This window comes from Vanellus vanellus, assembly GCF_965231255.1.
Source record: "Vanellus vanellus genome assembly, chromosome: 1".
NCBI lineage: Eukaryota > Metazoa > Chordata > Aves > Charadriiformes > Charadriidae > Vanellus > Vanellus vanellus.
This window is the reverse complement of record NC_138905.1, coordinates 54,162,578-54,188,344: the sequence shown is the minus strand read 5'-3', so window position 1 is coordinate 54,188,344 and position 25,767 is coordinate 54,162,578. Positions and strand designations below refer to the sequence as shown.

The window sequence follows — 25,767 nt, the reverse complement described above, 5'->3', positions numbered from 1 at the left end:
TTCAAGTACAAAACTGATGCCTCTCAAAAGACAGGGTGATAAAAAGATACAATTACAAGGAAGAAAGAAGGCAAATATGCTTCTATAAAAACACTTCTTCAGATCCAAGCTGTGCATTTTTGGGGGGTAACTTTCTCTAAGTTTTCACTTGGGAAAGAATCAGCAAAGCCACATTTCCCTTGCTACCTTGTGATCTCCAGACTACCTCTCCAGGGACAGCTGCAGGAGGGCACTGTCACTGGAAGAGTCTCATTCTACAAAGTTAATCCTAAAGTAGAAAAGGGCAGAGCTGGGTCTGACTTACTTTGAAACAGCTCACAACCAGATGGAAATTCTGGCCTTTGGCTATTCCTGTCTTGGCAAATTCTTTCAGCAACAGGAAAAGCTGCTTGATCAGTGACTCCAGATGCGTACTGACAGAAGGCAAAGGGAACTTTAAAATCCATACCAAGGACTGCAGAGCACCAGTTATCACCTGTAATAAAGAGACAAATGACAGCAAGTGGGTACAATGACAATGACGGAACACTTTTCTCACTCTGTTACTGTCCTGGTTTGAAGTAAAACAGAACCCATTTGGTTCAGTAACTTTACTTCTTAGCTGGGCCTCTTCTAACTACTGAAATTAATAGCATATTGTGCAGACAATGTGCAGACAAACACAGTCAAGGCTATCTGCAGCTCTGGTAAAAAGGAATTAGCTAACAAAATCAATCTCTTTCAAACCATTTGTATGTAATACAAAGGGTTTCTCAGTTCTAAAAACACTATCTGACACTCCCTAATTCTCTAACTTTGATTTTACTAGGTATAAGCATTAACACAGTGCTGGTTCAGCAGATGGCAGGAACTCTTTCTGAAGCAGAGGTGCCTCCAAGGCATAAAAGTTGCTCTGCCAAAACCCCAGGTCACCTGAAAGCCCCGAACCAGGTATTGGATAGCCTATGAGGCATGCCTTCCACTCCCAGGAAACCCAAGGTTTAACAGATTCACTCCTAGGCTCACTCACACCCAAAGCGGCCCAAAAAGGAGGCTGTCTATGGTGCTGGGAATAAAGACATCAGAGGTGGATCAGAAGAAACCACAGTTATGACAACACCACTCCCAGCAGCCACAGGACGTCATGAACCTCCTCACAGACAGCCTACGAAGTCTGCAAAGTCCTTGTATGAACACACTCCTTGAGAACTTGTCCATACTTGAACCTGCAGCACTAGGGACAGAGCATTCAGTTCTTCATCAGCCCCAACCCTTCCTCCCCCTTGGGGATATCATGTCCTCAAACAACTCAATCTCCACACCTATGAAATCAGGTCTGAAAACTGGATGGCTGCATCCAATCAGGTCTGAAAACTGGATCAACTGCAAGATGACGTTTGTAGGCAGGACCCTTCTTAGTAGAAGAGACAGAATAGACAGACTCCAGCTCAGAACTGTACCTTGACATCCATGGATTTCAGGCAGTCTATAAGCAGCTGAACAAAAGGGTCTAACATTTCCAAAGCGTGCTCCTCAGAAGAATTTACTTTGGACCTCTTCAGGCTCATGTGCAGCAGCTGGCATAGAAAGCACAGGACATTCATCTCAAAGTCAGGCTGGGACTTAAATAAGTCAAGTAAGGTCCCACATTATTTCAGGTTATAGCAGAATTTATGCCATACCCCATTCAAGTATCTGCAACAGGCTAAGCTCTTTTTAGAGCTCTCTAAGAGGCACTTTTGGAGTTACCACATGCAAAATAAAGTTAAGGCTAGTGGCTGCGGTGTTAACACAATATATGCAGAATACTTTCCTTTGGATACTGTTAACAAAACTTTTGATTGCAAAGGTTTTTACCTGAGGAGATCCTTACCCGAAGTCCTGAATCAACCAAGATATACGTGTTGGTCCTACTGCTGACACGTGCTTTCTGCCCTCCTCTCGTGGGAGTGGGCTGGAGCAGCAGGCAGCTCTCTGGTTGCAGCCGAGGATCTGGAGGAGGGGCAACTATTTTCCTGAAAAGCAGTGTATGGAAAAGGACAATATTCAGATTTCAACCCTCTTCACAAGCTTGCTGTTAGGAGTGAAGAGAGCTGGACTGTGCTCAGCTGTTACCCACACAGCAAGCAAAAGCAGGTCACAGCCAGAACACAATGAAATAAAATGAACTCGAGAGCAGTTTGACAGACAGGACCCTCAGACTTAAGAGCAATGTCACTATTACGAAGATAACAAATGCACGCTGATTTGCATAACATCCCCACTTGTTTCTTCTCAGCGGACAGGCAAAAGTTTGGTAGTCCCTTCCCTCCCACCACTGTTGACTGCGCTTCATTTACTGGTATTTATTTTAGTTTCTGATGGTTTATAAAAAATGCTCCAAGAAGCCTGCAAACAGCTGTCACATTCTAGAGCAAGCCAGCCTACATAATGTAGGAAATACAAGACACCCAGATCGAGCTCTGAGCAGTGACACCACCAGACGGAGAGGAAATCTGATGGTGCTCCCCAACTTCTGCACGAGCACCGAATAAAGTGACAGCCCACAGTTTCTCTTGTTCCTGACTGCATGAAAATATCCAGGACCCCAAACCCCTCTTATCTGCCAGTTTATAACTCCCTCCTAAACACTGCCCCTCGTCCCTTCATCCAAACACACAAATGCGTATACCAGCTTACCAGATGGTGAAAAAGCCTTACCTGAAGGCCCTGAGCACTTGCAAGAGCACACTCCCATGAGTTCAGGAAGTGACCACTCCCATTTCTAAGCTTTCTCCTTGCCCTCTGACTGACCAAATCATTCACTCACATTGAAACAGGGGGGACAGGGAACTGCTAGAGCAGGTCCAGCGAAGGGCAACTAAGATGATTAAGGGATTGGAGCATCTCCCTTATGAGGAAAGGCTGAGAGAGCTGAGACTCTTTAGCCCGGAGAAGAGAAGGCTGAGGGGAGACCTTATTATGGCATACAAGTATCTAAAGGGTGGGTTGAAGGAGGATGGAGCCAGGCTCTTTTCAATGGTTCCCAGTGACAGGACGAGGGGTAATGGGCACAAGTTAGAACATAGGAAGTTCCGTTCAAATACACGGAAAAACTTCTTTACGGTGAGGGTAACAGAGCACTGGAACAGGCTGCCCAGGGACATGGTGGAGTTCCCTTCTCTGGAGATTTTCAAGACCTGCCTGGATGCTGTCCTGAGTAATGTGCTCTGGGCAATCCTGCTTTAGCAGGGGAGTTGGACTAGATGATCTCTAGAGGCCCCTTCCAACTCTGAAAACTCCATGAAAACAAAAAAATCAAGTAAAAGCAAGGAAATCCTTATAAACTTGATCAGTTGGATTTCAGAGCTGCCACTTCTGCAAGCAAACCTCCTAACTGGTAACAGACCATCTGGATAACATCCTGGAACTCACTTGGCCTTCTCAGTGAGCAGAGGCAAGTTTTCACTGATGAGACCATGGCTGAGGAGGAGGAGGGATTCTGCATTCATGTCTGAGTTGAAGATCAGCCCTGTCATGATGTGACGCAGCGCCTCGTGCACCTTCCGGACTATCTTCAAACTTGTGGTACTCTCCAGAACCTGCAAAGGCACAAACATGACAGTCAGGAGGGCAACATGAAGGCAATGATCTGCCATCTGTATTCAGAAATCATGGGAAAAGCCAGAGTAATTCCTCTCTCATCACCTGCTGCCTTAAGTCCCCAATTCTCTACATGAACAACATCCCATCACCTCAGCTCTCTCCCAACATCCCTCCCTTTCTCTCCAGCCTTTTCTTAGTCTCCCTCCTGTTCACCTATCACCACCAGGACATTCCAGAGCTCCTGAGAAAACCAGGGCTCCATTTCTATGTGAGCTTGCACTCTACTGGACAAAAAAAAATAAATTATTGCACATGGACACAGTCTGGGCATAATCTGGTGACATTTCCTTCACGCACAACAGAACAAACCACAGAGCTGCCTTGCAGGACTTTGGAGATCCAGAAGAAACAAGAGTCGGCAGAGGGAGAGGGCATGGAGAACTCATAGTGGGATGTTTCCTCTCTAGCAGGGGCTGAAAGCTTCCCAGAATGCCATTCCCTGTCCTGGACATCAATAGTAAAGTCTCATTTTATGAGCTGGGTGCACACTGCTTTTCAAAAGATAAATGAGAAGCCAAAACAGGTTTATATAGATAATTTCAGAGTAGCCACCTGGAGGTTCTAGAGTTTCTGTTAGACCATACAGAATTTAGAGTGCTCAGAGTTAAGAAAGACTCTGGCTGACTTTTCTTACCTCTTTCAGTGGCAGAATAAGTTTCGTCACCTGGCCTTTTCCTATGAACTTTCCGAGAATTTCATAGGAATCGTAACTCTTGTTCTTGCGTGCTTCCATGACCTTGGAGACAATTCCCTTCACTTCCTTCTCTTCAGCTATAGTCCCAAACAACTCTTGGTTGAAAATCTTTGGAAATCAGGCAAGAGAAGTGAATGAGAGGAGCAGAAAAGCAAAGCCAGATTCCTCCAGTAGCAGCAGAACAATGCTATTTTTTCCCACCCACAGAAAAAAACAATTGTCCAGTTTTCCCACAAATCATGTCTAGCTTTCCTTTGTCAATGTAGAACACCTCAGTTTGCGCAAACCACATGAGGATGCTGTTCTCACATCCCTCTGTGGTGTTGTGATACAATGAGTGGGACTGTAGTCAGACCAAGACATCCAAATATAACCCATCCGGGTGGCAAGCTGAGTTCCTGAGCTCTGTGGACTGCATTGACTAGATGTCTGTTGATTTGCTCAGCCATTTAGACTACAGGGAAACACAGGTATCTTAATCTTGAACCCATTCCCTCTCAGGACACAGGGCTCAGGATACAGCCTCAGATATACTTTGCTACTCTACAAGGGGTCTGATGATGCCTCAGTAGAAAACGGTCTCCTTCCTTTGCAGTACACACACAATCAGCCCTGTGTGCCACCAAGTCCAAGACGATCTACACAAAACCTTCTCCTCCCAGAATCCGCCCCAGACACTTCATGATGCTCTTTCCTTCAATCTTGAATAGTTTTTACCTCAATCAGGATATTTAAGCAGGGGTCCAAATCACCAGCACTGAGCCTGGTAGCAAGGCCCTTCAGTAACAGGTTCACAGTGAAAGTCAGCACATGGAGCTGCAGAAAAAGAGAAAAGATTGTGTTTCCAAAACCCTGCATAGACCTCTTTAATAATACTGGATGGAGAGACTCGCATAGCAGACATCACAACTCACATACGGCAGTTGAGCTCTTATTATAATGGGGGCGAAAAAAAAAAAAAAAAAAAAAATCACAGGGAGGAAGAGAATCCATGTACCAGCAGCAGGAAGTACCCCATCCCTCCACACACCAGCAGGAGAGCTGGAATCTCCTCTTTGCCCAGTGCTCTTACTGAAATTTTTATGCTGTGCTAATTTGCACTTTCACAGCAGCTAGAAGCTCATGCTATTCCACCATAGCAATTCATACAGAAAATTATTCTTAACCCTAACCACCGTGGAAAGAGGAAAGATGAATTAATAGTCAGAGCCTTGGCTCTGGAACTAGGAAGCAAGACTTCAATTAGCATCACCACATACTGTCTGTGCAGACTCTGTGGCAACTCACTTCAGATGATGCTTGGCCCTAAAGACCTTACTGGAAAGATTTCCACTAATCTTAGTGGAACCAGAAACTCATCCTTCACCTCCATACCTCAAATCTTCTATGGGAAAATGGAGATCCTCTCTTCTTCCCTGCTTAGACTTTAAGTTCTTTGGGTATAGATCCTCATTCGACACGCGGCATAACGAAGACCAACGTACGCACTAGCAATAGTATTTAGTTGTATTATACCAAGCTATTCTACCAGTGCAAAACAATCTCAGTAGTAGTTTCCCTTTGGATTCTCTTCCTAACACATTAAAGAATTTCAGCATTACCTGGTACCCATGGATGAGAGTGGACTGCATCTCTTTTAAGATGTACTGAAGGTACTTCACTCCCAACACTTCCATGATTTTAGTGAGGGTGTTACGGGCAATGTCCCGGATTTCCTGAAATCTGTTCCTCAGAAATGTGCAGACTTTCAGCAGGATGCTGGAAACAGAGATAAACAGTTTAGTTCACCCCTAAACAGAGCAGAACTAATTACACTGCTAGCTAAAGAGGCTCCTTTTCAGGCCTTTTCACAACCAGAGCTATACTCAAAGACAGCCTCATAGAAAGGCTTTATAGTCATACACATACCTACTGTCCTTCGAAACATTTTACCCATTATCCTCTCTTTCTGTACATTATTCTTCCCCAGCTCTGCCTCCCCTACCTGTGCACCTTGATTCACAGCTCTGCTCTTATCTACCAAGTTCCTTTAAAACATAGCTTTACAGAGGTCAAATGCTGACAGAGGGGAATGCCACTAGGAAAATGAGTTCCAAAAAAAAGTATTTAAGGACCGTTAGGATGCCCCTCTTGGATTTAGCCTTGTAAGTAACCATAGCTTGAGAAAGAAGCCTGCACTCATTCCCAGCACAATGAACAGCATTTAAGGAGCTCTGACGAGATTTACCTTGGCAGGTTGGCTTCCATCACTTCTTGGGGTAGACACTGCATCATCCTGACCATTGCAAAAGCTAATGGAACACGAACTACCTCATCATCATTCACAACGTTGGATTTCACAAGCTTGTGTTCCTCATCTCGTTTAACCTTTTTAAGAGAGCAAGACATAATGCACCTTTATGATACATAAACAAATCCTGCTTTTTCTCAACAAACCCTAGAAGAGGCCAAGAAGGCAAGTTGCTATCCTCTGCTAACTACAGGAAAAACTCAGACAGCTAAAGGACAGGTGAGACAAACCCCTGTGTTTTCAGTACAGAAGCTAAGCTGTGTGCTAGCAAGTGGTTGAGAACTTTTCAACAGGCTGCACAAAGTCAATTGTTTCATTTATGTGGTTCAAGACAGTTCTCAGCCGGGAAGCAAAGATACCACACCCACACTGGCCAGAGGGTCTGTCAGTAATATCCATGACACAACAAAGGAGATGAAACCTCTTTTACGCTTTCAGATGGTCTCTCTCCAGTTGCGTCTATTTTTTTTTTTTTTTTATGTGCTGCATTTCCACTGGGCTCTGAAGTGGCACCCCAACCTTTACAGTAGAAGCACAGGCCTGCAAAACACCTTTCCAATACCAACTCCTTACCTTTGCAACAATACACCTGTGCAATTTAGGCAAGATGCTGACTGTAACTGTATCTTGAATGTGTTTGATCAGACACTCCAGCTCCTCTTTATTTCGGGGTAAGAAAGAAACAGGTTTGGTCACTTGCTCAGCATCTTCAGATGTCTCAGCCACTTGCTCAGGTTCTGCTGGCTCCTCAGGGACATTCTTCTCTTTCTTTTCCTCAACCACCTCCTCTTCCCCTTCACTGTGCTCCAGCTCCATGGCTTCTTCACCCTCAACCACTGGCTCAAGGTTCATGGCAGCAGCTTCTGTCAAGTAATTGTCAAAAATTGTAAATATAGGAGACCACAAAAATTGAGCCCTTAAAAGAGACTCGGGATGGCTTTGTTCTGGACAAAGCTCCTACCTATCATCAGCAACAGCAAACAATGAGTAAGCATCAGAGTTGTTTTACTCAGTAGAGAAGCTCTGGCATGCCAGTTTCTGATAATCACCCCTCAGGGCTAGGCTTAAAGCAAAGACTAGGTTACTCTTCGGCTGAAGCAAAGGTCAACGTGCTTGAACCTTAGAGAACTGCCATTCACTTACATTTGAGAATTCCACAAGGCAAAAGGTACTGAGAAGCACAGCTGTAAGATATCCTCCTCCTTCCTCAGGATATCCCAAAGGCCACAACGTAAATAACCACAATGGTGAAGAAGCCAAAGACATCACTTCTTCCCATGAAATGGAAGGGGAAGCAAGATGAGGACATACAGCACCCTTCTCAGGCTGCAGATAACCGTAAGAGCAGCCAACATCAAGGACAAAAAATTCAGATGTGACAGCAGCCACATGGGTGGGTGCAGACCTTGGAGAACCCCCCAGGTTTGCATAAACCCAGCCCGGGCTGTTTTGGCTTATGGAGGCCTGGGATGGAGAGGTAACATGGAATTGGTTCCCCCCACCTCTTACCACCTTGTCACCACACAAGAGGATGGTCTGCATTGCTCCTGAGGAGGCAAGTGAAAACTAGCTTCCAATATGCACATTTAAAAAAAAGCTGGAAGTAGCTGACATCAAGAGTAAACCACAAAAATTTGATTAGCTGCACTTTGAGCAGTTAGAGGTAGTGTTTCTACAGTCAGGAGCAGAAATCTCACCTTGGTTGTCAATGGTCACAAGCTGCTTTTCAAGCGTTTCATGGTCAAAGTGAAAGGCTTCCAGCACTCTCTCTAACAAGCTGCATAAGGAAAACATGAAGAGAGATCAGTCTCCTACAATAAAAGGAGACGCTGCATAGACCAACACAACAGAAAATTTTAAAAGTGCTTTTTGGAAAACTTCAGACTCAGTGACACTGCAGCATAAGACGGTTTGCCAGGAAACAACCCAGGAAATAAAGACTGGTTGCTTTCCAGCTAGATGCATTCTGTGACCTAGCTTATTGTGAAACCTCACAGACAGTGGTAGTGGAGCAATGGAGGTGTTCCAGGAGCAGAGACAGCCTGACAGAAGCAGAAGCTGCTAATGCTGGCATGCACTCAATGAGACACAGCATGAGAAAGTAACGACCTTTTAATCCTTCAGTTGCAGGCTGCAAGGCCATGACCACTTCCACTTGCATAAACCCACCTCAAAGTTGGCAATCTCTCATCCCAGGGAAGAGGCTAAAATCCATGCGATGCTCCTTAAGACACTCATTTTTGCCTTAGCTGTCTTTGGAGAAACCTAGAGCAGCATCGCTCACAGTACCTACCTGACTCCCAGCTTCGGACTGATCTGTCCCGTTTGCAGGACATGGATGAAATGCTTTAAGTGGTACAGGTACGCTGACCACGACAGATGTTGGCAGACAGCTCCAATAACTTCAACTGAGGCTGTTACCATATTTTCATGCTGCCCAAAAGACAGAAATTCGGTTGCTGTTAACATTAATGATGAACACGTGCCTAAGGCATAATTTACTCAAAGCAACAAGAGCCAGAAGAAGTAATATTTGTCTATTGGTATTCTGCTCTTTTAGATCTCCTCCTGACCACCAGGTAAAAAAAACAAAAAACAAAAAACAAAAAACAAAACCAAAAAAACATTACAGCTGACCAAGCAGATCTCCAGGCCCACTACCTCCAAATATTACTGCACACATTTAAATTTTCTTACATAACTAAATCTATGGTCGTCTTTAGTTCTTCACTTGTGTGAAGAACTGAAAACCTGTCAAGATACCTAACCACAGACATATGGCACATTGCTGGGCTACACTGAGCAATTAGAAATACACATTGTTAACCCATTTCTGATGTGAAATAAAATGTTTTTGTGTCTTCACCAAGGTTTTTCCATCAATGCACTTTACCCCCCATTGGTCAAAGAACGACTGCAGTCACTACTGACAGGCACAGTCTGTATGGCTGCATGTGCTCGGTCCTGTGCTTAAGCTCTAATTGTTTCAGCTTCAGAAGAATATTTCTGACAGTAAGCGAATTAGACATTTGCTTGGTCTGACATAAGCAGCTCTGCTGTTCTCCTGATAGCGTGCAGGGAACTGTACAGAAGTGTGAAGCCTCGCTTTTCTAACTCACAAGTAGAAAGTCAATCCATATTGACATTATAAGTAATTTCACTGCATAGGTTTTCAATAAAATGTATGGAAAGTGACTAACAAAGTGTCAACTTTCAAACTTTAATTACAAAGCTACTAATGATTTCTACTAATCATTTCAGAGGTTTTCATCTGATTCCTGCAGTTCCCCCATAACTCCAGAGAAAACAGTATTTATTTCCACCTCAATTACTAGGCACAGCCCATGTTCCCCATCACACACACTCTGCTGCCAAAGAGTGACTAATCTCACAACTGAACAGGAAGTCAGCGGTTTGGAGACAAAGGGGAAAAATTAATAACCTGATTACAAAATCGCAAACAAATATAATCTCAAGTAAAAAAAAAAAAAAAAAACAACATAAAAAAACCCAACCCCCAAACACTTAAGAGATCCATCTTCGAGAAACAGATATACGATTGGGCCCAGACTGCATCTGCACATTCCAAACCCTCTTTCTGCCACCAAAAGAACAGCACTCGTCTGAAACGGGAACACTCACTCCACAAACCTATCAGCCTTTTGAACTGGTTAGTCTTTTAAGGAGAATGGTACAAGGAGGATGAAAATATTCAAAATGGATGCATTTGATTTAAAAGCCTACCTTAAGCATTTTTTCGTTAAAAATGGCAGTAGTAGCATAAGGCATGATGTAGTTCTGCAGGGATTTGGAAGACAGCACAAGGTTTTTTTCAGTGAGCTGCTTAGCCAGTTTCCTCAGAGCTCGTGCCCTCCTGTGGATCTGAGACAAACATGAGAGACAGTGAATAAGGTGGCCCTTGAGTCACAACTAACACAAGGGAGCACATACATTCAGCAGTTCTGAAAATGCCTCAATTTTAAGTATTGTCATAAAGATATTATGTTCATTTTCAAGGACAGGCCATGCCTTTCTCCTTCAGCCTCTGGGCTTTCACTAGCCTTTTTCCTCAATAAATATTCTAACTCAACGGGATATTTCACTGTGAATTCACAATCCTAAGACTGTGCCATCTTCAGTTATCAAACAAGGGAGACAACTGATACAAGATGAGAAGGCTTGACAAAATTACAAGGCAAAAATTTAGACTCTACATATAACTACAGATGTAGCAAAGGCTCTCTCAGATTGCATCTCTAAAAGCAGGAAAAACACTATATTTTCATACTGCAAGAAAAAACAGGAGACCAGGCTTCGTGCAACATTTATAATACAAAGGCCTGTGAATGAAAAGGGGCTGCAGAGCCTCCAGACAGAAAGTAGCAGGGAACAGGCTATTAAAACCAAAAAGACCTGTTCCCTACCTATGTCAGAGCGATCCTCAGGACACTGTTGCTGACTGTGGGCTGGGTCAGGGTCACACACAGGTTGTAATGTGAAGTTGCCTGCTCAACATCATGAACAATCACTTAAAATTAAAGCAATTCTTTTAGCTAGATTAGGAAGTGATAAAAAAACAGTGCTGCTTAATCACAGAGCCAAGACATTTCTAGATAGAAATAGGACTTTGATTCGCAATCACCCATGTGATGATGCTAACCCCCCCCCCCCCTTTTTTTTTTTTTTTTTACACTATCTAATGACACAGGTTCAATTTCTCTGTAAAGACAGTGCACAGATGCTTTGGAAAACATTACTCCATAGTAGAATGCTTTTGCTTTGGCAGGGGGAGAGAGGCACTAGGGAATGCCTGTTGCCCTTTACCTGCATGTGTTTCATGTTCTCAAAGAAGTCCATGTCGGGATCATGGTGGTTGGTCAGCTGGACCAAATCCCGGAATTCAGGATTTGCTGGGAATGTTTGAATGAGGCAGGAAAGTAATGATGTGTAGTCCTGTTGGATGCTCTGCAAACAGCAAGCAGCAAAGGTTAAGTACCCCTCAGAGAGGCTGCCACACACTCCTCAAAACACCAGAGCTGTCATTTATACAGTGTTTCAGGCCAAGCCATATTCTTTAGTAACAGCAAATACACCTCTGTTTTGGACTCCACATAAGTTAAAGTCTCTCTTCCAGAGTATGAGCTACAACTGAGAAAAGCTGAATAATGGCAAAGAAACACAAGACAGTGGGGTTCTATAACTTGTTAGATTTTTATAAGATTTCAAATGAAGGGTAAGCTTGATTACAGTGGGTATCTGCACTTCTTATCCGAGCAACAGACTCAAAGAACTCATCTATAAGAAGTCTCATATGCCCTGGTGTCCTGAAGACAGCTGGACATGTGTAATCAGGTAACAGTGCCTCACCTCAGTCTTACTCTTCAGCCCTCTTCTCACAGACTCCAGAAGAGTGTGCTGGATTAGCTCCTTGTAGTCATCTTCTGTGTGGTTGATTTCTGCCAGTCGGCGGATAAAACTGGTCAAGCAAAGGCTTGCGTTGTCACTAAGAGCCATATCCCCTAGCTGAATGGATGAAGAAATTGTAGCACGTGAGTCCGGATATGACATATTTTTATCCCCAAAAGACTGGATTGAACAATAATACTGAACAGAACATAACAAAGCCTGCAGAGATCAAATAACTTGAGACCCTTCCTGTAGAAATTCCAGCCCTAAATTAATGGCCACCCTTCCAAACAGGAAAAATTCTTTTAGATTTACCAGCAGGCCCACACAACCAGAACACACTACTAGAAAAAGTAAAGCAGCCTTTCAAGACTGTAATATGCCTTTCATACAGCACAAATTGACCAAACAGCTCCAAGGCTCACTGACAGAAAGTGGCACTGCACTTCGGTGAGCCTTACTGCTGCACTGTATTTGCCCCTCTGAACACACAGGTGAAAAGGCAAACACACACAAATTAAAAACAGGTGTTTGTAGGACTCAAATATGCTCTCTGAATGTTTTGCAGTGTCAAAAAAATAGCTAATGGAAATAATCTGGAAGTTAGATACATCACGGACATGGTGCACAAAGCAAGAGAAGGAACATTCAGCCAACCTGGATGGTATAGAAGCAGTTGTGCATAACAGGGATCAGAAAGTTGATATCCACCGCTTGCATTTCTTTGATGTGGCTTGTGATTGACTGGAATGCTGACAGACGTACATCAAAGTCAATATCATCAAGATGCCGTTGATCAAAGGCATTCAGCTAAAAAATAGCAACAAGTCATTCATGAAAAAAGGTCAGAAATGTGACAATACAATGTCAGGGAAAAAAGTGAGCAAAGAAACCACATACCTTAACAACATCAGTAATGTACTTCAATTCACTGTCCAAATCGGATAAAGTCTAAAAAGAAACAAGAGAAAATAGTTTAACAACTGTTATAGTTGTTAAAAATTTGGAGAACTCAAGACTTTACCACTGCAGACAGAAAAATAAAGACAACAACAGCATCACTTTTTCTCCTGTTAGAAGCTTAACAAGAGCCATTCTTCCATAATCTTCCATAAGTTGGAAGATGTGTGTTTTAAGCTCCTAAGATTCTAAATATCTACACTGAGTGTTTCCTGAGTTTTCCTGATGAAAAAAAAAAAAAAAGTTATGCAAGTCACTTCAAAGAAGTACAAAACAGCCTGACTGCTATAAATCTGTGAAAGAAGACTACAAACAAAAATGATCTTCAGGATGCTGAAAGTCATTCTTATTTCATAAAGATATAGGATCTGTTATGGACGAAGCATGCTTTATTTCACTTCTCTTACACAAAAGAACCCTGGTGATGCTCACATCAACAATGGCTGTAAGCCAAAACTTTTACAAGTCTTCTTGCAGTTCATTAATTTCTACCATATGCAATTCTGTTACTTTCACTTGACAGATAAATAGATTAAAAAGGTTTTTAAGCTCATATACAACAAAGAAATATTGCTAATTATTTTGTTGTTGATCTCTTACAACAAATAACAAAAAGCACAGAAAGAAACATAAAAATGCAATACCTGAAATACCAAGCACAACTTATGTCGAGACAGTTTGTTCTGAATGACAGAAAAAAGCTTTGCCAGTGGTTTGAGAAAGCTTGTAGGGTTTGAGCAATGCCTCAGCAAGTTCTGCACTGTCTCCAGAATGTCAATCTCTGTACCCTGAAAGAAAGAGATAACCGTCAATAAATACTGAAACCTCAAAAGATTATCTTGAAATATTTCCCAAGCAAATGAAATACAGAGTGAACTTAACTACTTTGCTGTATCTTATCCAGATCACATATACTGAATGAGAACAAAGAATTAGGAGGACACAGTGCAATCATCAAATCTCTCAGAAGCACTTGCAAACTTTCAATTAAACACAAGCACAGTGTTAGAGATGAATGTCATGATGATGAAGACTTCTTTTTTGTGTCTTTCCTCAAATGACTCAAAGGTAAGGAGAACCAATAGAGCTTTAAAAAGTAGTGTTTTGATCTGTGAAACAAACATTAGCAGCACCATATACTCATATGATATCCCTGAATGGAAATCATATATGGTCCCCTAATGATTCAGATATTTAAAAACCAAGAATCCTCTGTGAACAATTAAATGACCACTTGCAAAGCAGAAGCTACAGGTTGCTGCCTATCAGTTCTTTCTGCAAACTGAAAAATCTCTTATTGAGTAACTGCATGGGTTTTTTTAAGAAAACCAAGACCCAAACCTTGATCCAAGGACTCAGGCAATCAAGCTGAATAATCAATAGATTCCTTCATTGTAGATGGGACTACATTTCTGAAAACAAGGTTTGGCAGAGAGGGAAACTCAGACAAAATGGTTTACCAATATCCTCTGTGGTTGATTTATTTAACAGTTTACAAAAGCCTAAGCCGTGGAGAGCTCTGCTTCTTTCAACTGCAGCCCACACGCTTTGCATGCCTGATGAATTTAGGATTTTAGGGAAGTTTCAGTTCTGAGACATACTTCTGCACCCACAAGTGGATTCCTTGCCAGTGGAAGGAGAGTAGAATGGAAGCAGGAGATATGGGAGCATGTTAATAGCACTGTACAATGTTCGCCTTTCATCCTGCAACAGATGAATGTAGCACTGCCACACAGCATGTACTACATACTCAACCATATGTATTCATACGGCTGTCCAGATGCTGTGCCTTTGGATTTAGTGCGCATAAAATCCACAGTGAAAAGAAGCGTTTATTTCAAATGCTGCAAGTAATTTGGTGGATTGACTACTGTGGCAAAGGAGGTAAAGACTGCATAAAAACTTCTGCAGACCTTCCCCATGAAAAGGGGGAACAGAGTCAGCCTGAGCACTGGCATCGCTACAAAGCATCCAGTGACTTGTACACATCAATGTGCAACAGCACAGAATGCTGAGCAGACTACAAACACACAAAGACTTGATTTCAGGCTAATCATGAGAAAAGGCATGTAATCACTAAGATTTTTAACTGCATCCCAAACACATCTACTTTATTAAAAGAAAAATATATGTTTAATGGGAAGGGAAGTAATTTCTACCTACCTGCTCCATGTTGCTCTGATAAAGGAAAGGGAGGAGAAGGCTCACAAGTACTGAATTCTGACTCTTTTCTTGTATAAATTTGCTGATCCTGCACAATGAGACAAGGTAATTTACTACATATCAATCCAATCACCAGTATACAGCAAAGAAGAACTCACTCAGCACTAGTGCCATATCAGGCGGCTTTGTCAGCCCATCCATCTGTACCCAGGCTAATAGAGTGTACCCACCAAAATCACGGTATCAGCCCAAGTATTCAGTTCCACATGACTGCAAGCATTTCTGGACCTTTTCCTACACCCAAGAGGCATTGGTTTTGAGTACCAGCAATAAAAACAGCTAGAATCAATTTCTGAAAACTCTTCCCCTCTCAGTCACTAGCAACTTGCAAGCGACTGCTCTAAATTAAAATAATTTGAGACCTAATGTTTTTTAATTTGCAACCTATTATGAAAAGCCTCTTTCTTCCTCCCTCCACCCAACTTTTTAACTATTTTGAGCTCTAAGGAATCACTTACTTGGAAAGTATACTCAGCTCTTTGCTGACTTGAGCTCTATACTTCTTCTTTTTCACCTTCTCCACATTTAACATTGTTTTGCTGAAGTACTGAAGTATGGCAGGAACATGAGGCAGAACCAAGCGGCAACCTAGGCTAAGGGTCTCTGTAAGGGATACAAAAGTTAGCAACACCCAACTCTGTCCTGCAAGCAACAGAAGGGAGATCTGACCCTACACAAAGGGGGAGATGCAGACGAAGGAACTTTGTCATCAGTGGAAGAAAAAAAAATCAACAGGAGCTATGAATGCGTAGGGCACCTGGCTGCTGGGGACATGCACCAGCTACTTGCTGGGACCAAAGAAAGCACACACAGAGAATAAAAGCTCTCCTCACAGATTTCAGTAACAGCTCCGCTAAGTGTGGGCTTATCAAAAGGCACCAAGGAGGTTCCTCAAAGGTAGTAACTGTCTCCTAAAATGGCTGGCACATTTATAGATGCAGTTTTCTTTATTCTACCACTGACCTCTTGTGCAAATCAAAGCTGCCATAACTCAGGCACAGCGATAAGTACTCTCCTTTCCACTGCCTTTGAGTGTTACAGGTGAAAGATGGCCCCACAGCATCAAAGAGCATACCACCCTTCCTGTCTATTACCACTCAAAGATAAAAGGAATCACTGGCAGGTCTTTCTTATCAGGGAGCAGAGACTAAACATCAGTGATACATGACCATGTGCATATTGGGAGTGGGCTTTTATATAAAACTTGATGTTAGGCTCAGAGTCAAGTCAGCAATGCAGCTCTTGAAGTTATCCTATTGTTCAAAGCTTCACAGACAAAACAGGTCAACAACATAAACATTTTCCCTCTTCATAAGGAATTTCTGTATGTTCAGGACCTTGACAGTCAAATGTGGATCTCACCAGTCATGAGATAAGCAGGACTTTACAGTTCTTGAGCATGCCAAGACAAATTCGTACATTGACGTTTCCATCTCCACTGGGAGTTCTCTTTCCCCAGTATTCTCAACCAGTACAAATACAACCTCAACTTAATCGAACTTCTTCATCCAAAGCACTGAAGGGGCCTCACACGACTCTTACGCAAGCATACCTTCTGTCACGTCTCCAGTGACCACGACAACACAGTCAGTCACGCTCAAACTGGAAACCTGCTCCGTGGGTTCAAAATCTGGGCTGTTGAGAAGGCTATCAGCTATGTCCATCACAAGACTGGATGTGGCCTCAGACAAATTCTTGGCTGACAGCACAGCAAAGACATTTGACAGTATATCACACTCTGGGTGATCTGGCCGCTGTTTGGCCAGCAAGGGGAAATACCTGAGAGAGAGATCATAAAAAAAGATAGGCTGAAAATTTAAGTTTAGAACTTTGTAATTCTTTTATTCAAAGAGAAGTCTGCTCTTAACCTAATGATCCAATACCATTTTTTACACACATTTGTATATAAGTTTTTCATGCCTACAAAGGACGTGTCTTTTCCATGATAACAGATACTGGACACTTCAAAGGAAAAGCAGTGAGTCTGTGGAAGAGGTAAAAATCACTCAAGACAGCTGAGTTGGAATTTCTCACAGTGTCTGCATGAAAAAAAGCTCTCTTACAACTTTCTGTGTCAGAATCTCAGTCACAGATTCTGTGCTGAACCTGCTCACATTCTTTCATAAGCTAGAAAGAAATAAAGAATCAAAAATCATGAATGAAATGATATGTGGTAAAACTCATTCCCCACCTCCCAAGACTAAGGAGTCACTGATCAAGACACAGACATATCCTAAGAAGTCAGCCCTCCTCACGCGTCAGCTGGGTTTGGGCTACATATCTGCCTGGTTGTTCATATCTGGGAAAAGCAGCCCACTAAAGAGAGAGTAACTGCATAAACTAGAAAGCTTCCCAACTGTATCTGGACTGCTATCAAAAGAATAACAGCCTAATGGAAAAAAAAATAGGGTTTTGACACAATTATTCATAACCTGTTAAGAGTAACATGCCCTTTTTTTCATTGATTTTGTATACTCAGAAGTACTCATGCTTCTTTGTGAGAACACTTACCTGGGATTCTTGCTCCAGGTATGAATGAGTTTGAGCAGAAAAGTGGGAGAATACTGGCTCTCTGAAGCCAACCTGCAGACCTAGAGGAGATACAAATCATACACCAATGCAACACAAGTAGGTAAAGCCACTTAAAAACCTCATCTCGAACAAAGACCCCACTACAAGCTATAGTTTACCTTTTATAGAAAAGAATTTCATCGTCATTTTTCCAGCTCCCTCAATATTTGTGGTACCACTGTTAGATTATCTTACTCCTATTTACACACTACTCCAGCTACCATATTTGCACTCCTTTTGAAAGTGACTCCCCATGGAGCCTCACATTTGCTGCAGAGACCTAGCAACCTCTCCCAGACATACCTATGAGACCTCAAGCGCGACACCCAAGACTCGCTCCTCCCACACTTCCTACGCCCTGGCCACAGCACCTGCCATTCCAGCATCTGCTCTATTGTCCCCACGACCTCAGCTGCTATAAAAGCACCATCTCTGCTCAGGGAGAGGCTTAAGCACTGCACCGCACCGCACCCAGGGAATGGGATCTCCTTCGAGGGTTCTGCGTCCAAAACCACCCCACCTAAGAGTTGCCCAGTTTATGCCCCACACAGTAGCTGCTGTTCCTTCACATGACTGGGCACATGCAAGAGACCCAGTGCACGCATCTGGCTCCCTCCTCTCTGCCACTCCGCAACCCAACAGGCTGCACAGAAGTCACACTGCTGCGTTTCCACCCTGACCACAGCTGGACTGTCAGCAGGGCACCATTAGTGAACACACAGGCAGGGGAGGCGCCAGTGCATTTGAGGAAAATAGCCAGGATGGCGCATGTAGGATTTGGATTAGCGCAGTTTGGGCTCAAGACCTGAGCATGACAGAAAAGAAGGCAGGTTTGACCATCATAGCGAGGGCCTTAGAAACTTTCTTGTCCCGCCCCCAAAGGCTGGTAAAGTTATTGCTCTGCATAAAACAGAGCTTTTCTGAGAAAAGTGAACTGTTAATTCAACCCTTCAGGAATGCTGCTGTTCAGGGTAACAATATTGCAGCAAACCCCTCGAGTATGAAGAGCAGAAAACTCCAGTTCCAAGTACAACAGGCTTAAAACAATTTTTTCTCTCCATGAGTTTTTATACACCTTAGTTCCATAGCTTTAAAAAAGGAAAGAACACAAGTTAAACGATTCTTCTGCCAAAGCCAAATCTTCATGGAGTTCACTGGTGGAAACTCCCTCTAGAGGGAGCCTCTGGATCATACTACCATACAAGCTCCAAAACCAGATGTCAGGAAGACAGAGCTCGCAGGACAACAGGAATTCTGACTAAAACCAATTTTACATTGTGTTCAGATTTACTCAGCATTTCCAAACACAATGATCCTCAAAAGCATTAAGTGCTTTGCTCGCTTAAAGCCTGAACCACATGCTTGAACTGCTCTGGGACTACAGTAAATGTTTACTGCTTTGCCAGCGTGGCACCCTGGCCTTGAAAAGACTCCATGGACAAACTAGGAACATACAACTCCTTGTTGCCCATCTCAGTGAAATACAGAGCTATATGCACTGCCTGAAAGTATTGTATCTACTGTCCAAATACACATGCTACATATCACACATCGTTACTGGAAGAGCAGAGAAATGAGGTAGGAGTAAACACACACAACGTCTACAGAAGCAGATCTGGGGTTTCACAGATTACAGCAGTTACTCCTGGTGTTCTTTGAGAGTCTTTTCTGCTGCAAGGCAGTTGGACTTTCAGATACTTCGAAAGTCTTAGTGGATGAGCTCTGGTGAAGTCAACCCAACTTGCTCAGTTACCCTTTGGGTGGAGGTGACTGCCTTTAAAGAAGAGACAACCCAGCAGCTGGTACAGGCCCTTGCTGCTAACCTCAGATGCTGTCAGCACACTGACATGGCCAGCACAATTTAATTTTCAGTATTGTGTGTTCTCTTCCTCTCACAACACCGCATTTTCCCAACTCAGAAGTGATCTGAATTTCTCTGACAAAGGCCACAACCCTGTGCTTTGTCGCTGCGCTCACATGGGACTCCCAGCAGGCAGGCACAAGAGCACACAGCCCATCAACAGACCCTGCTGGTTCCTTCCTTTCCTGCAGCAGCATTTGTTTTTGCAGTCCCCTACCACAGGCCCAATAAATGTCAGACAGAAAAGTAGCAAACTGCACCTAGAGTGACTAGTATTATTTTGCTTCCCTGAAGCATCCAGGGAAGGAGTCTGCTTCTGTGGTTAAAGAACTAAGAAATGGAATCCATTGTATTCAGATGAATTAATTTGTACTTCAGCCAGTGACTTGATTATTCCAGGACTAATCAAACATGAGCCAAGAAACCGTCTTTGCACACACACACCAGAATGCCAGAATCTCTCTGAGGTCACATACAATCTTGTGACAGACGTAGCTGACACAATGGACTCTAGTGCAGCTGGAGTCCTCTGCATGGTACAAGTTACACACAAACTGGTTTGGAGGAACAAGAAATACTTACCTGAGGCCACACCACTGCATGGAAAACTGCATCAATCTCTTCCACACTAAAGCTGTAGGTCTCATAATCAGAAAAAAACTCCGCCACAAGCTTGAGTCCAAGACGTCTCAAATTCTTCAGTGGATTAATCAACCTAGGTTGGACCTGTTAAAACAAAACCAAACCCCAGTTAAGACCTTTGCTGGACAGCTACTAACTACTTGTTCTGAAATTAATACAGCAATTCACTGACAATATATACAACCTTTGCTGGAACTACCACAATGTTCTTCTGTTTTCTCTTGTAACTTGTCCACAGTAACAATCTACCTCTCACAGCTGACCTAAATTTTTCTAAGGGGTGCCTGTTCCTGCACTTAGTCAGTTACACATGACTCCTTCGGCTCATGAAAATCCATGTTGACAGGTTTGAGGTAGCATCTGCCCTTTTTGGACAAAATGCAGAAAGCTACAACACAGTTACATTTCCAGCCCTGACAAATAATTCTGTTTCAAACAGGAAAAGGACCCAAATCAGCTCTCAAAAGCAGATTTGTACTTTGCACACTGAGATCTACTGAGAAGAAAAGAAATTGACAGACATGGAGAAGAGGGAGGAATAGAGAAATTAAGACTGTGAATCACCTCCTTCAATAGCATGGGGGGGAGCATTACAGGAGAATGCTTCCTGTACCCATTTAACGCTTACGTTCCATAGCCTTTCTTGGGGAAAACTTTTCAGTAAGGAAATTAGCCACACAGCTAATCATTAAGTTATTCATGCACTGCTGCATTCTGACTCTTCTCCTGGAGAAGATTCTTGACTTGACTGACCTAAATTTTTTCCATACTGTGCAATGCAGCTCACAGCACAAACACATGAGGTAGCTCCACAGTGCAGAGGCACTGAACTCCAGTCTCAGAAACAACAGAGCTGTGTCAGAGCAAATAAAGGCCACTGTCTGAGACTGGAGCTAAGTCTTGGGTTCCTCCAGGTCTCCAGCACATATCCTGACCCACCACATAGAATAAACACTTGTATCTCTTAGTATGCAAAGAATAAACACTTGTATCTCTTAGTATGCAAAGCAGTTTTGGTGTCAAAGCCTCACTGAAAGATGTCACAATTTTTTCATTTGATGTACCTGCCTACTTCTGAAGAGACTACCCTCTACCATGCAATATACTGCTATGCTCCCTTTACACCCAAAATCACAGGTAAGAAGACAAAGAGGAGATGGTGGAAAAGGAACTAAACATGCTCTTGCCCAGGATCTCCCAAGCTGTGCTGAATGTGTACTATTGGTGTGCAATCAGCTCCCAGGCAGCAAATGAGCTGCTTGAAGAGCCAAAGAAAGCACTAACCAGGCTGCTATTGCTAATGGTGACCCCCAAATGAAATAATTCTGGGTCTCTCACTGTTCAATTGCCATAAGAGCAGTCCTCTGAGATCATGTCTTTGAAAGGACAAAGAAACTCAATACTGAACACAAACAGTAGGAAACAGTAAATTAATAACCTGGCTTAAAACAGTCAAAGTTGATGTTTAATTCTCCAGGCAGTATCAGCCTGCAATAAATTACTCTCAAACTCCAAGAAAGTCTTCTAATCATTAGCTAAGATAAACAGATTTCTCACACTCTTCCTTGAGCTTTTAACATCTCACGGGCTAATGAAGTGCTAAATTAAGTTCAGACAAATGACAGACCGTCACTCTGCACGTTACACAACAATGACAGAATTACTGTGGTGACACTTGCAAAATGTGACTATCCTAGCAATGCTCGAAGCAGCTTTTAAAACTCTTTTCCCAGTATAACACATGTAGGCACACACAATCCATTGTTTAAGTCAGACTGTGGGATGCTGCTGTCCTAAAATTTGCTCGTCCCCTTCGTAAATGAAGACAGTTACAGGGTTCTTTGCAGCCTGCAGGCAACTATGGGACCTTGGATGCTGCCTGACTGCAAGGGCTTGCTTCGTTTGATGGACTGTTTTCAAGACAAGTTCTAACCTTGAATGCTTACAGATGGGACTTGGCAAGAACACACACATATAGTGTGACAAAACATTCATTACCTAACACCACTTGCTCAGTCTATTATCATATAATTCCTTTCAACACACCACTTGCTCAAGTCTATCATCTTATAATTCCTTTCAACACTGCAGCGACGATGATGACTGCGCAGTTTGCTTGTTTCACACCTGATATACGATCAGGCTCTGCACCAGACCAGACTCAAGCTTTCCTTTTCCTATTTGGATTGAAACCTGGCAAAGGCACTGGTTTCAGAATGACAGAAAAGCCTAGTTCAATGTCATAGCTTCCAAATAGCTGGCAACAGACCACCAGAGCTAGCTGGGTTAGAGCTCAGGGATCTCTGCACTGCTATCCTGGCCACAGGGCAGCAGTAAGTCAACATGCCCCATCTTTAGGCGTAGCCAACCTTTAACAGAATGTTTTCCTCAACTGACCCTTTCTGCACGTACAGCCAGTGCACAGCAAGGGAAAAAAATATGTGCAGTGCTCTGCAGGTATGTAGCTGAGACTCAAATTGTGACACTGGATTAGCATGACTACTCCTGACACAGTGTTGAACGTGCTTCTGGTGTGCTGAAACCATGGCTAGTAGCCATGTCCTCCCTGTGTTCCATGGCAGGAGACAGTCACAGTAGATAATCACTGTCATCATCCACAACGCTGAGCTCTCCTGGAGTCTAACACTATTACAAAACACCTCAAAGAAAAGTTTTGCTCTGAAGTCCCCAGGCAAGTAACTTTAAATCCTCTCCTTCCCCTGCTCAAATGTTTTATCCTTGCAGCCAAAAAACTACACCTTTAAGGCCAATTTAAACTTCCTGCCATAAGATCTCATTATGTCCTTACAATACACCATTTACCTTTCCTTTCTGCCCATCTGTCCACAGAGCAGACAGGTAGGCAACACACAGAGATAACTGACAACTCTCTATTCAGTAATTCAAACAAAAATGCAGTCCAAAGCAGCTTTCTAAATATATTAACTCTGCCTGCACTGCCTGAGCCCTATAGCACTTTAAGAAAAATATCTGTCAAAATAGAGGGCAATGATATCCAATTGTTAAGCTTTACTCCACGCTGGCATTAAATTTATCTTTACCTGAACCAGTGAAGGTGCACATGTGCAAGCTAAAAGGGAGGAGCAGGGAAAGGAATTTAATTTACATGTTTGCATGCATATGTGTACACATACATGTATTTGTATGCATATATTGTACCTTATCTCTTTGCTGGAGGATGCAGGATACCACAGCCGTCATGCAGAGCAGAATCTGTAAAATTTCTGGCAGGTACTGATGGATCAAATGTCCCATGTTTTTCAACACAACTTCAAGAACGCTGAAGAGGCTATGCTGGCGCCCAAGAGGCAGGACTTTAGCTAAATCCAGCTCTGACATACTTCGAAGCACTGCAGTCTGGCAAGGCCCTGCAATAGTCAAAGAGACAGCAACTTGTCCAGAGAAGCACCATGCAGACACCCAGTATCAAAAATAATTTTAAATGAAAACTAGTATAATCTGTCCCTAAATTACAGTTCCTCACATTCAGCTTTTTAAATAACCACAGCTCCAGGTCTCCATCTCTCTGCGACACTCACATGTCTCCCACTGTAACAGTATCAGAGCACTTTACAACCTCTGTTTATTCCCATCATACGCAGGACAGCCTATGATGCCAGTGACTGCTCATTCCTGCCCTACTATAGCTTACTTGCACAACTGTGGCAAGCCATTCCGTTTTTCTGACCTGGATAACAGAGCAATTGTGCTTTGTAAGGAAAAGCTCAGGGGAATCTCACTCCTTATCAAAAGTTTACTTTCATCCTTTCATCCTTCCGAGGCACTGTTAGAGACAAATTGAAGCACATAACAGTACTAAGCGTATTTATCCTCCCACATCTCTACAGGTCAGGAAGTACCATACCCCCAGGTTCTACTGCCTGTACCTACCATTACTGAATTGCTTCACAGCTTCAAAGAGCAGATCCAAGAACATCCGTATCTCTTCTGGCAGTGAGCCGGCAAGAAATCGCAGAACGATCGACATGCGAGTGCCTGCTGAAGACTTGCCCTGTGTTTTGCTCCCTGTTTTGTTTCTCATTCTGCCATAGAGAATTCTTCAAAAGCCAAAAAAAGATTGCATTAGCTTTCAGCAAGCCATCTGTTTCTTAGTCTCATTCTGCAGGAGAAACTCCATTTCATTTGAAAACATTCCCTAGTGAGAACAAACTGAGTGGAAATCCACACCCACACCCCCTCGCCTTCAGGCTCTCCGCTGAATTACTACACAGTGGCCAAAAACATCCCAGCGAAAGCTCAGCTTTTGCTACTACAATAGAAGCTTTACTGGAGACTTCAGGTATAAAACTAGAACACCTCCAGGCTAGCTTGAGGGCAGTTACTGCTGAAGCAGCGACCTGCATGATAACTTGTATCACTGTATCTTAATAAAAATAAGTGGTAATACTCAGTGAACTGAAATGATCTCACAGTTCTCTCTAAGCCTTAGAGGAAGTATTTACCAAAATGCTGTTTTTAAAGAAAACACCATTTGCATAACACATTACATAAATGTGTTAATAAGGAAACCACACAGAACATCACAAACTAAGTCATCAAACCCCACCATTAACCATAGATTTATCTCAACTGTTTAAAATGAGAAGCAGCAGCATTACATCTCTGCTCATGGAACTGTGACATGAAACCTTTAAACCCGCACTTCATAACAGACCTCATAAGAACAGGGATGAGATCTGGTCGATGCTCTGTTTTTACTACTGCAGTCTCCTCAGAAATACTGAAATGGACTATTTCTTCTTTAAAGCTCTTGTCCTCCAGAAGCCTTTGCAAGTTCTCCCTGAGATTAATAAATAGTATTTGAGGGTAGGTAGAGGTTGTAAAAATAAACAGACACACACATGCATCTATATCTACTTACCTACTTATCTAATCTATGCTGTATATAAAATATTAAAGTACTAGGTTCCCACACTTTTTAAAAAAAAAATATTTTAAAAGTCAGCAAGTTCAAGCTAATTACATAGCAAAATACCTCCTGGAAACATTCTGAAGAGATTATTCAACCACAAACTACAGTTTTATGCTGTCACTCTCTCCGAGTGGTTAAAAAGCGTCAGTACAGAAGACGTCTTTGAAAAAAATGCAACTACTAATCATACAATCTTCTGGGACAGAATAAAACTGTTGCCATTTTTCTGTAAACAAACAAAGAGACACTGACTGACCTCAAGGCTTTATTTCTTGTTTTAGATAGAAAATATACAGCTGGCTAAAATGAAAATTTATACATATGTCTTCAACAAATACAGGCAAGGCTCTCTCTTTGAGGCAACTGCCCCAAGCAGGCTTCTGATATGACAGCAGGCTCATTCACCAATACTAAAGAAATATAAAAGGTTTTACCTGTATGGCAGTAGATGAGGATGCTTGTATGTCATTATACAGTCAAGAGCTATTCTTTGTACATTCTGGTCTTGATGGGACAGTAACTGCAAATGACAAGAGAAAGAA

At 42.7% G+C, this 25,767-nt stretch overlaps 1 protein-coding gene across 1 annotated transcript in view; it reads right to left on the bottom strand.

Moving 5' to 3' along the window:
- Window positions 1–25,767, bottom strand: part of UTP20 (UTP20 small subunit processome component) — a gene marked incomplete at its 5' end in the record, with an annotated part of 68,061 nt that overhangs the window by 14,166 nt on the left and 28,128 nt on the right. Inside the window, 26 exons of the mRNA XM_082486691.1 lie at window positions 305–475; window positions 1,440–1,556; window positions 1,853–1,994; window positions 3,394–3,560; window positions 4,259–4,426; window positions 5,036–5,134; window positions 5,920–6,076; window positions 6,546–6,685; window positions 7,182–7,471; window positions 8,306–8,385; window positions 8,902–9,041; window positions 10,353–10,490; window positions 11,433–11,573; window positions 11,976–12,131; window positions 12,672–12,824; window positions 12,915–12,965; window positions 13,619–13,762; window positions 15,138–15,225; window positions 15,656–15,800; window positions 16,750–16,976; window positions 17,709–17,788; window positions 20,212–20,355; window positions 23,452–23,660; window positions 24,184–24,350; window positions 24,968–25,093; window positions 25,660–25,745. Of these exons, the coding sequence (XP_082342817.1) occupies window positions 305–475; window positions 1,440–1,556; window positions 1,853–1,994; window positions 3,394–3,560; window positions 4,259–4,426; window positions 5,036–5,134; window positions 5,920–6,076; window positions 6,546–6,685; window positions 7,182–7,471; window positions 8,306–8,385; window positions 8,902–9,041; window positions 10,353–10,490; window positions 11,433–11,573; window positions 11,976–12,131; window positions 12,672–12,824; window positions 12,915–12,965; window positions 13,619–13,762; window positions 15,138–15,225; window positions 15,656–15,800; window positions 16,750–16,976; window positions 17,709–17,788; window positions 20,212–20,355; window positions 23,452–23,660; window positions 24,184–24,350; window positions 24,968–25,093; window positions 25,660–25,745 (3,726 nt within the window). The remainder of the gene's footprint in view (window positions 1–304; window positions 476–1,439; window positions 1,557–1,852; window positions 1,995–3,393; window positions 3,561–4,258; window positions 4,427–5,035; window positions 5,135–5,919; window positions 6,077–6,545; window positions 6,686–7,181; window positions 7,472–8,305; window positions 8,386–8,901; window positions 9,042–10,352; window positions 10,491–11,432; window positions 11,574–11,975; window positions 12,132–12,671; window positions 12,825–12,914; window positions 12,966–13,618; window positions 13,763–15,137; window positions 15,226–15,655; window positions 15,801–16,749; window positions 16,977–17,708; window positions 17,789–20,211; window positions 20,356–23,451; window positions 23,661–24,183; window positions 24,351–24,967; window positions 25,094–25,659; window positions 25,746–25,767) is intronic.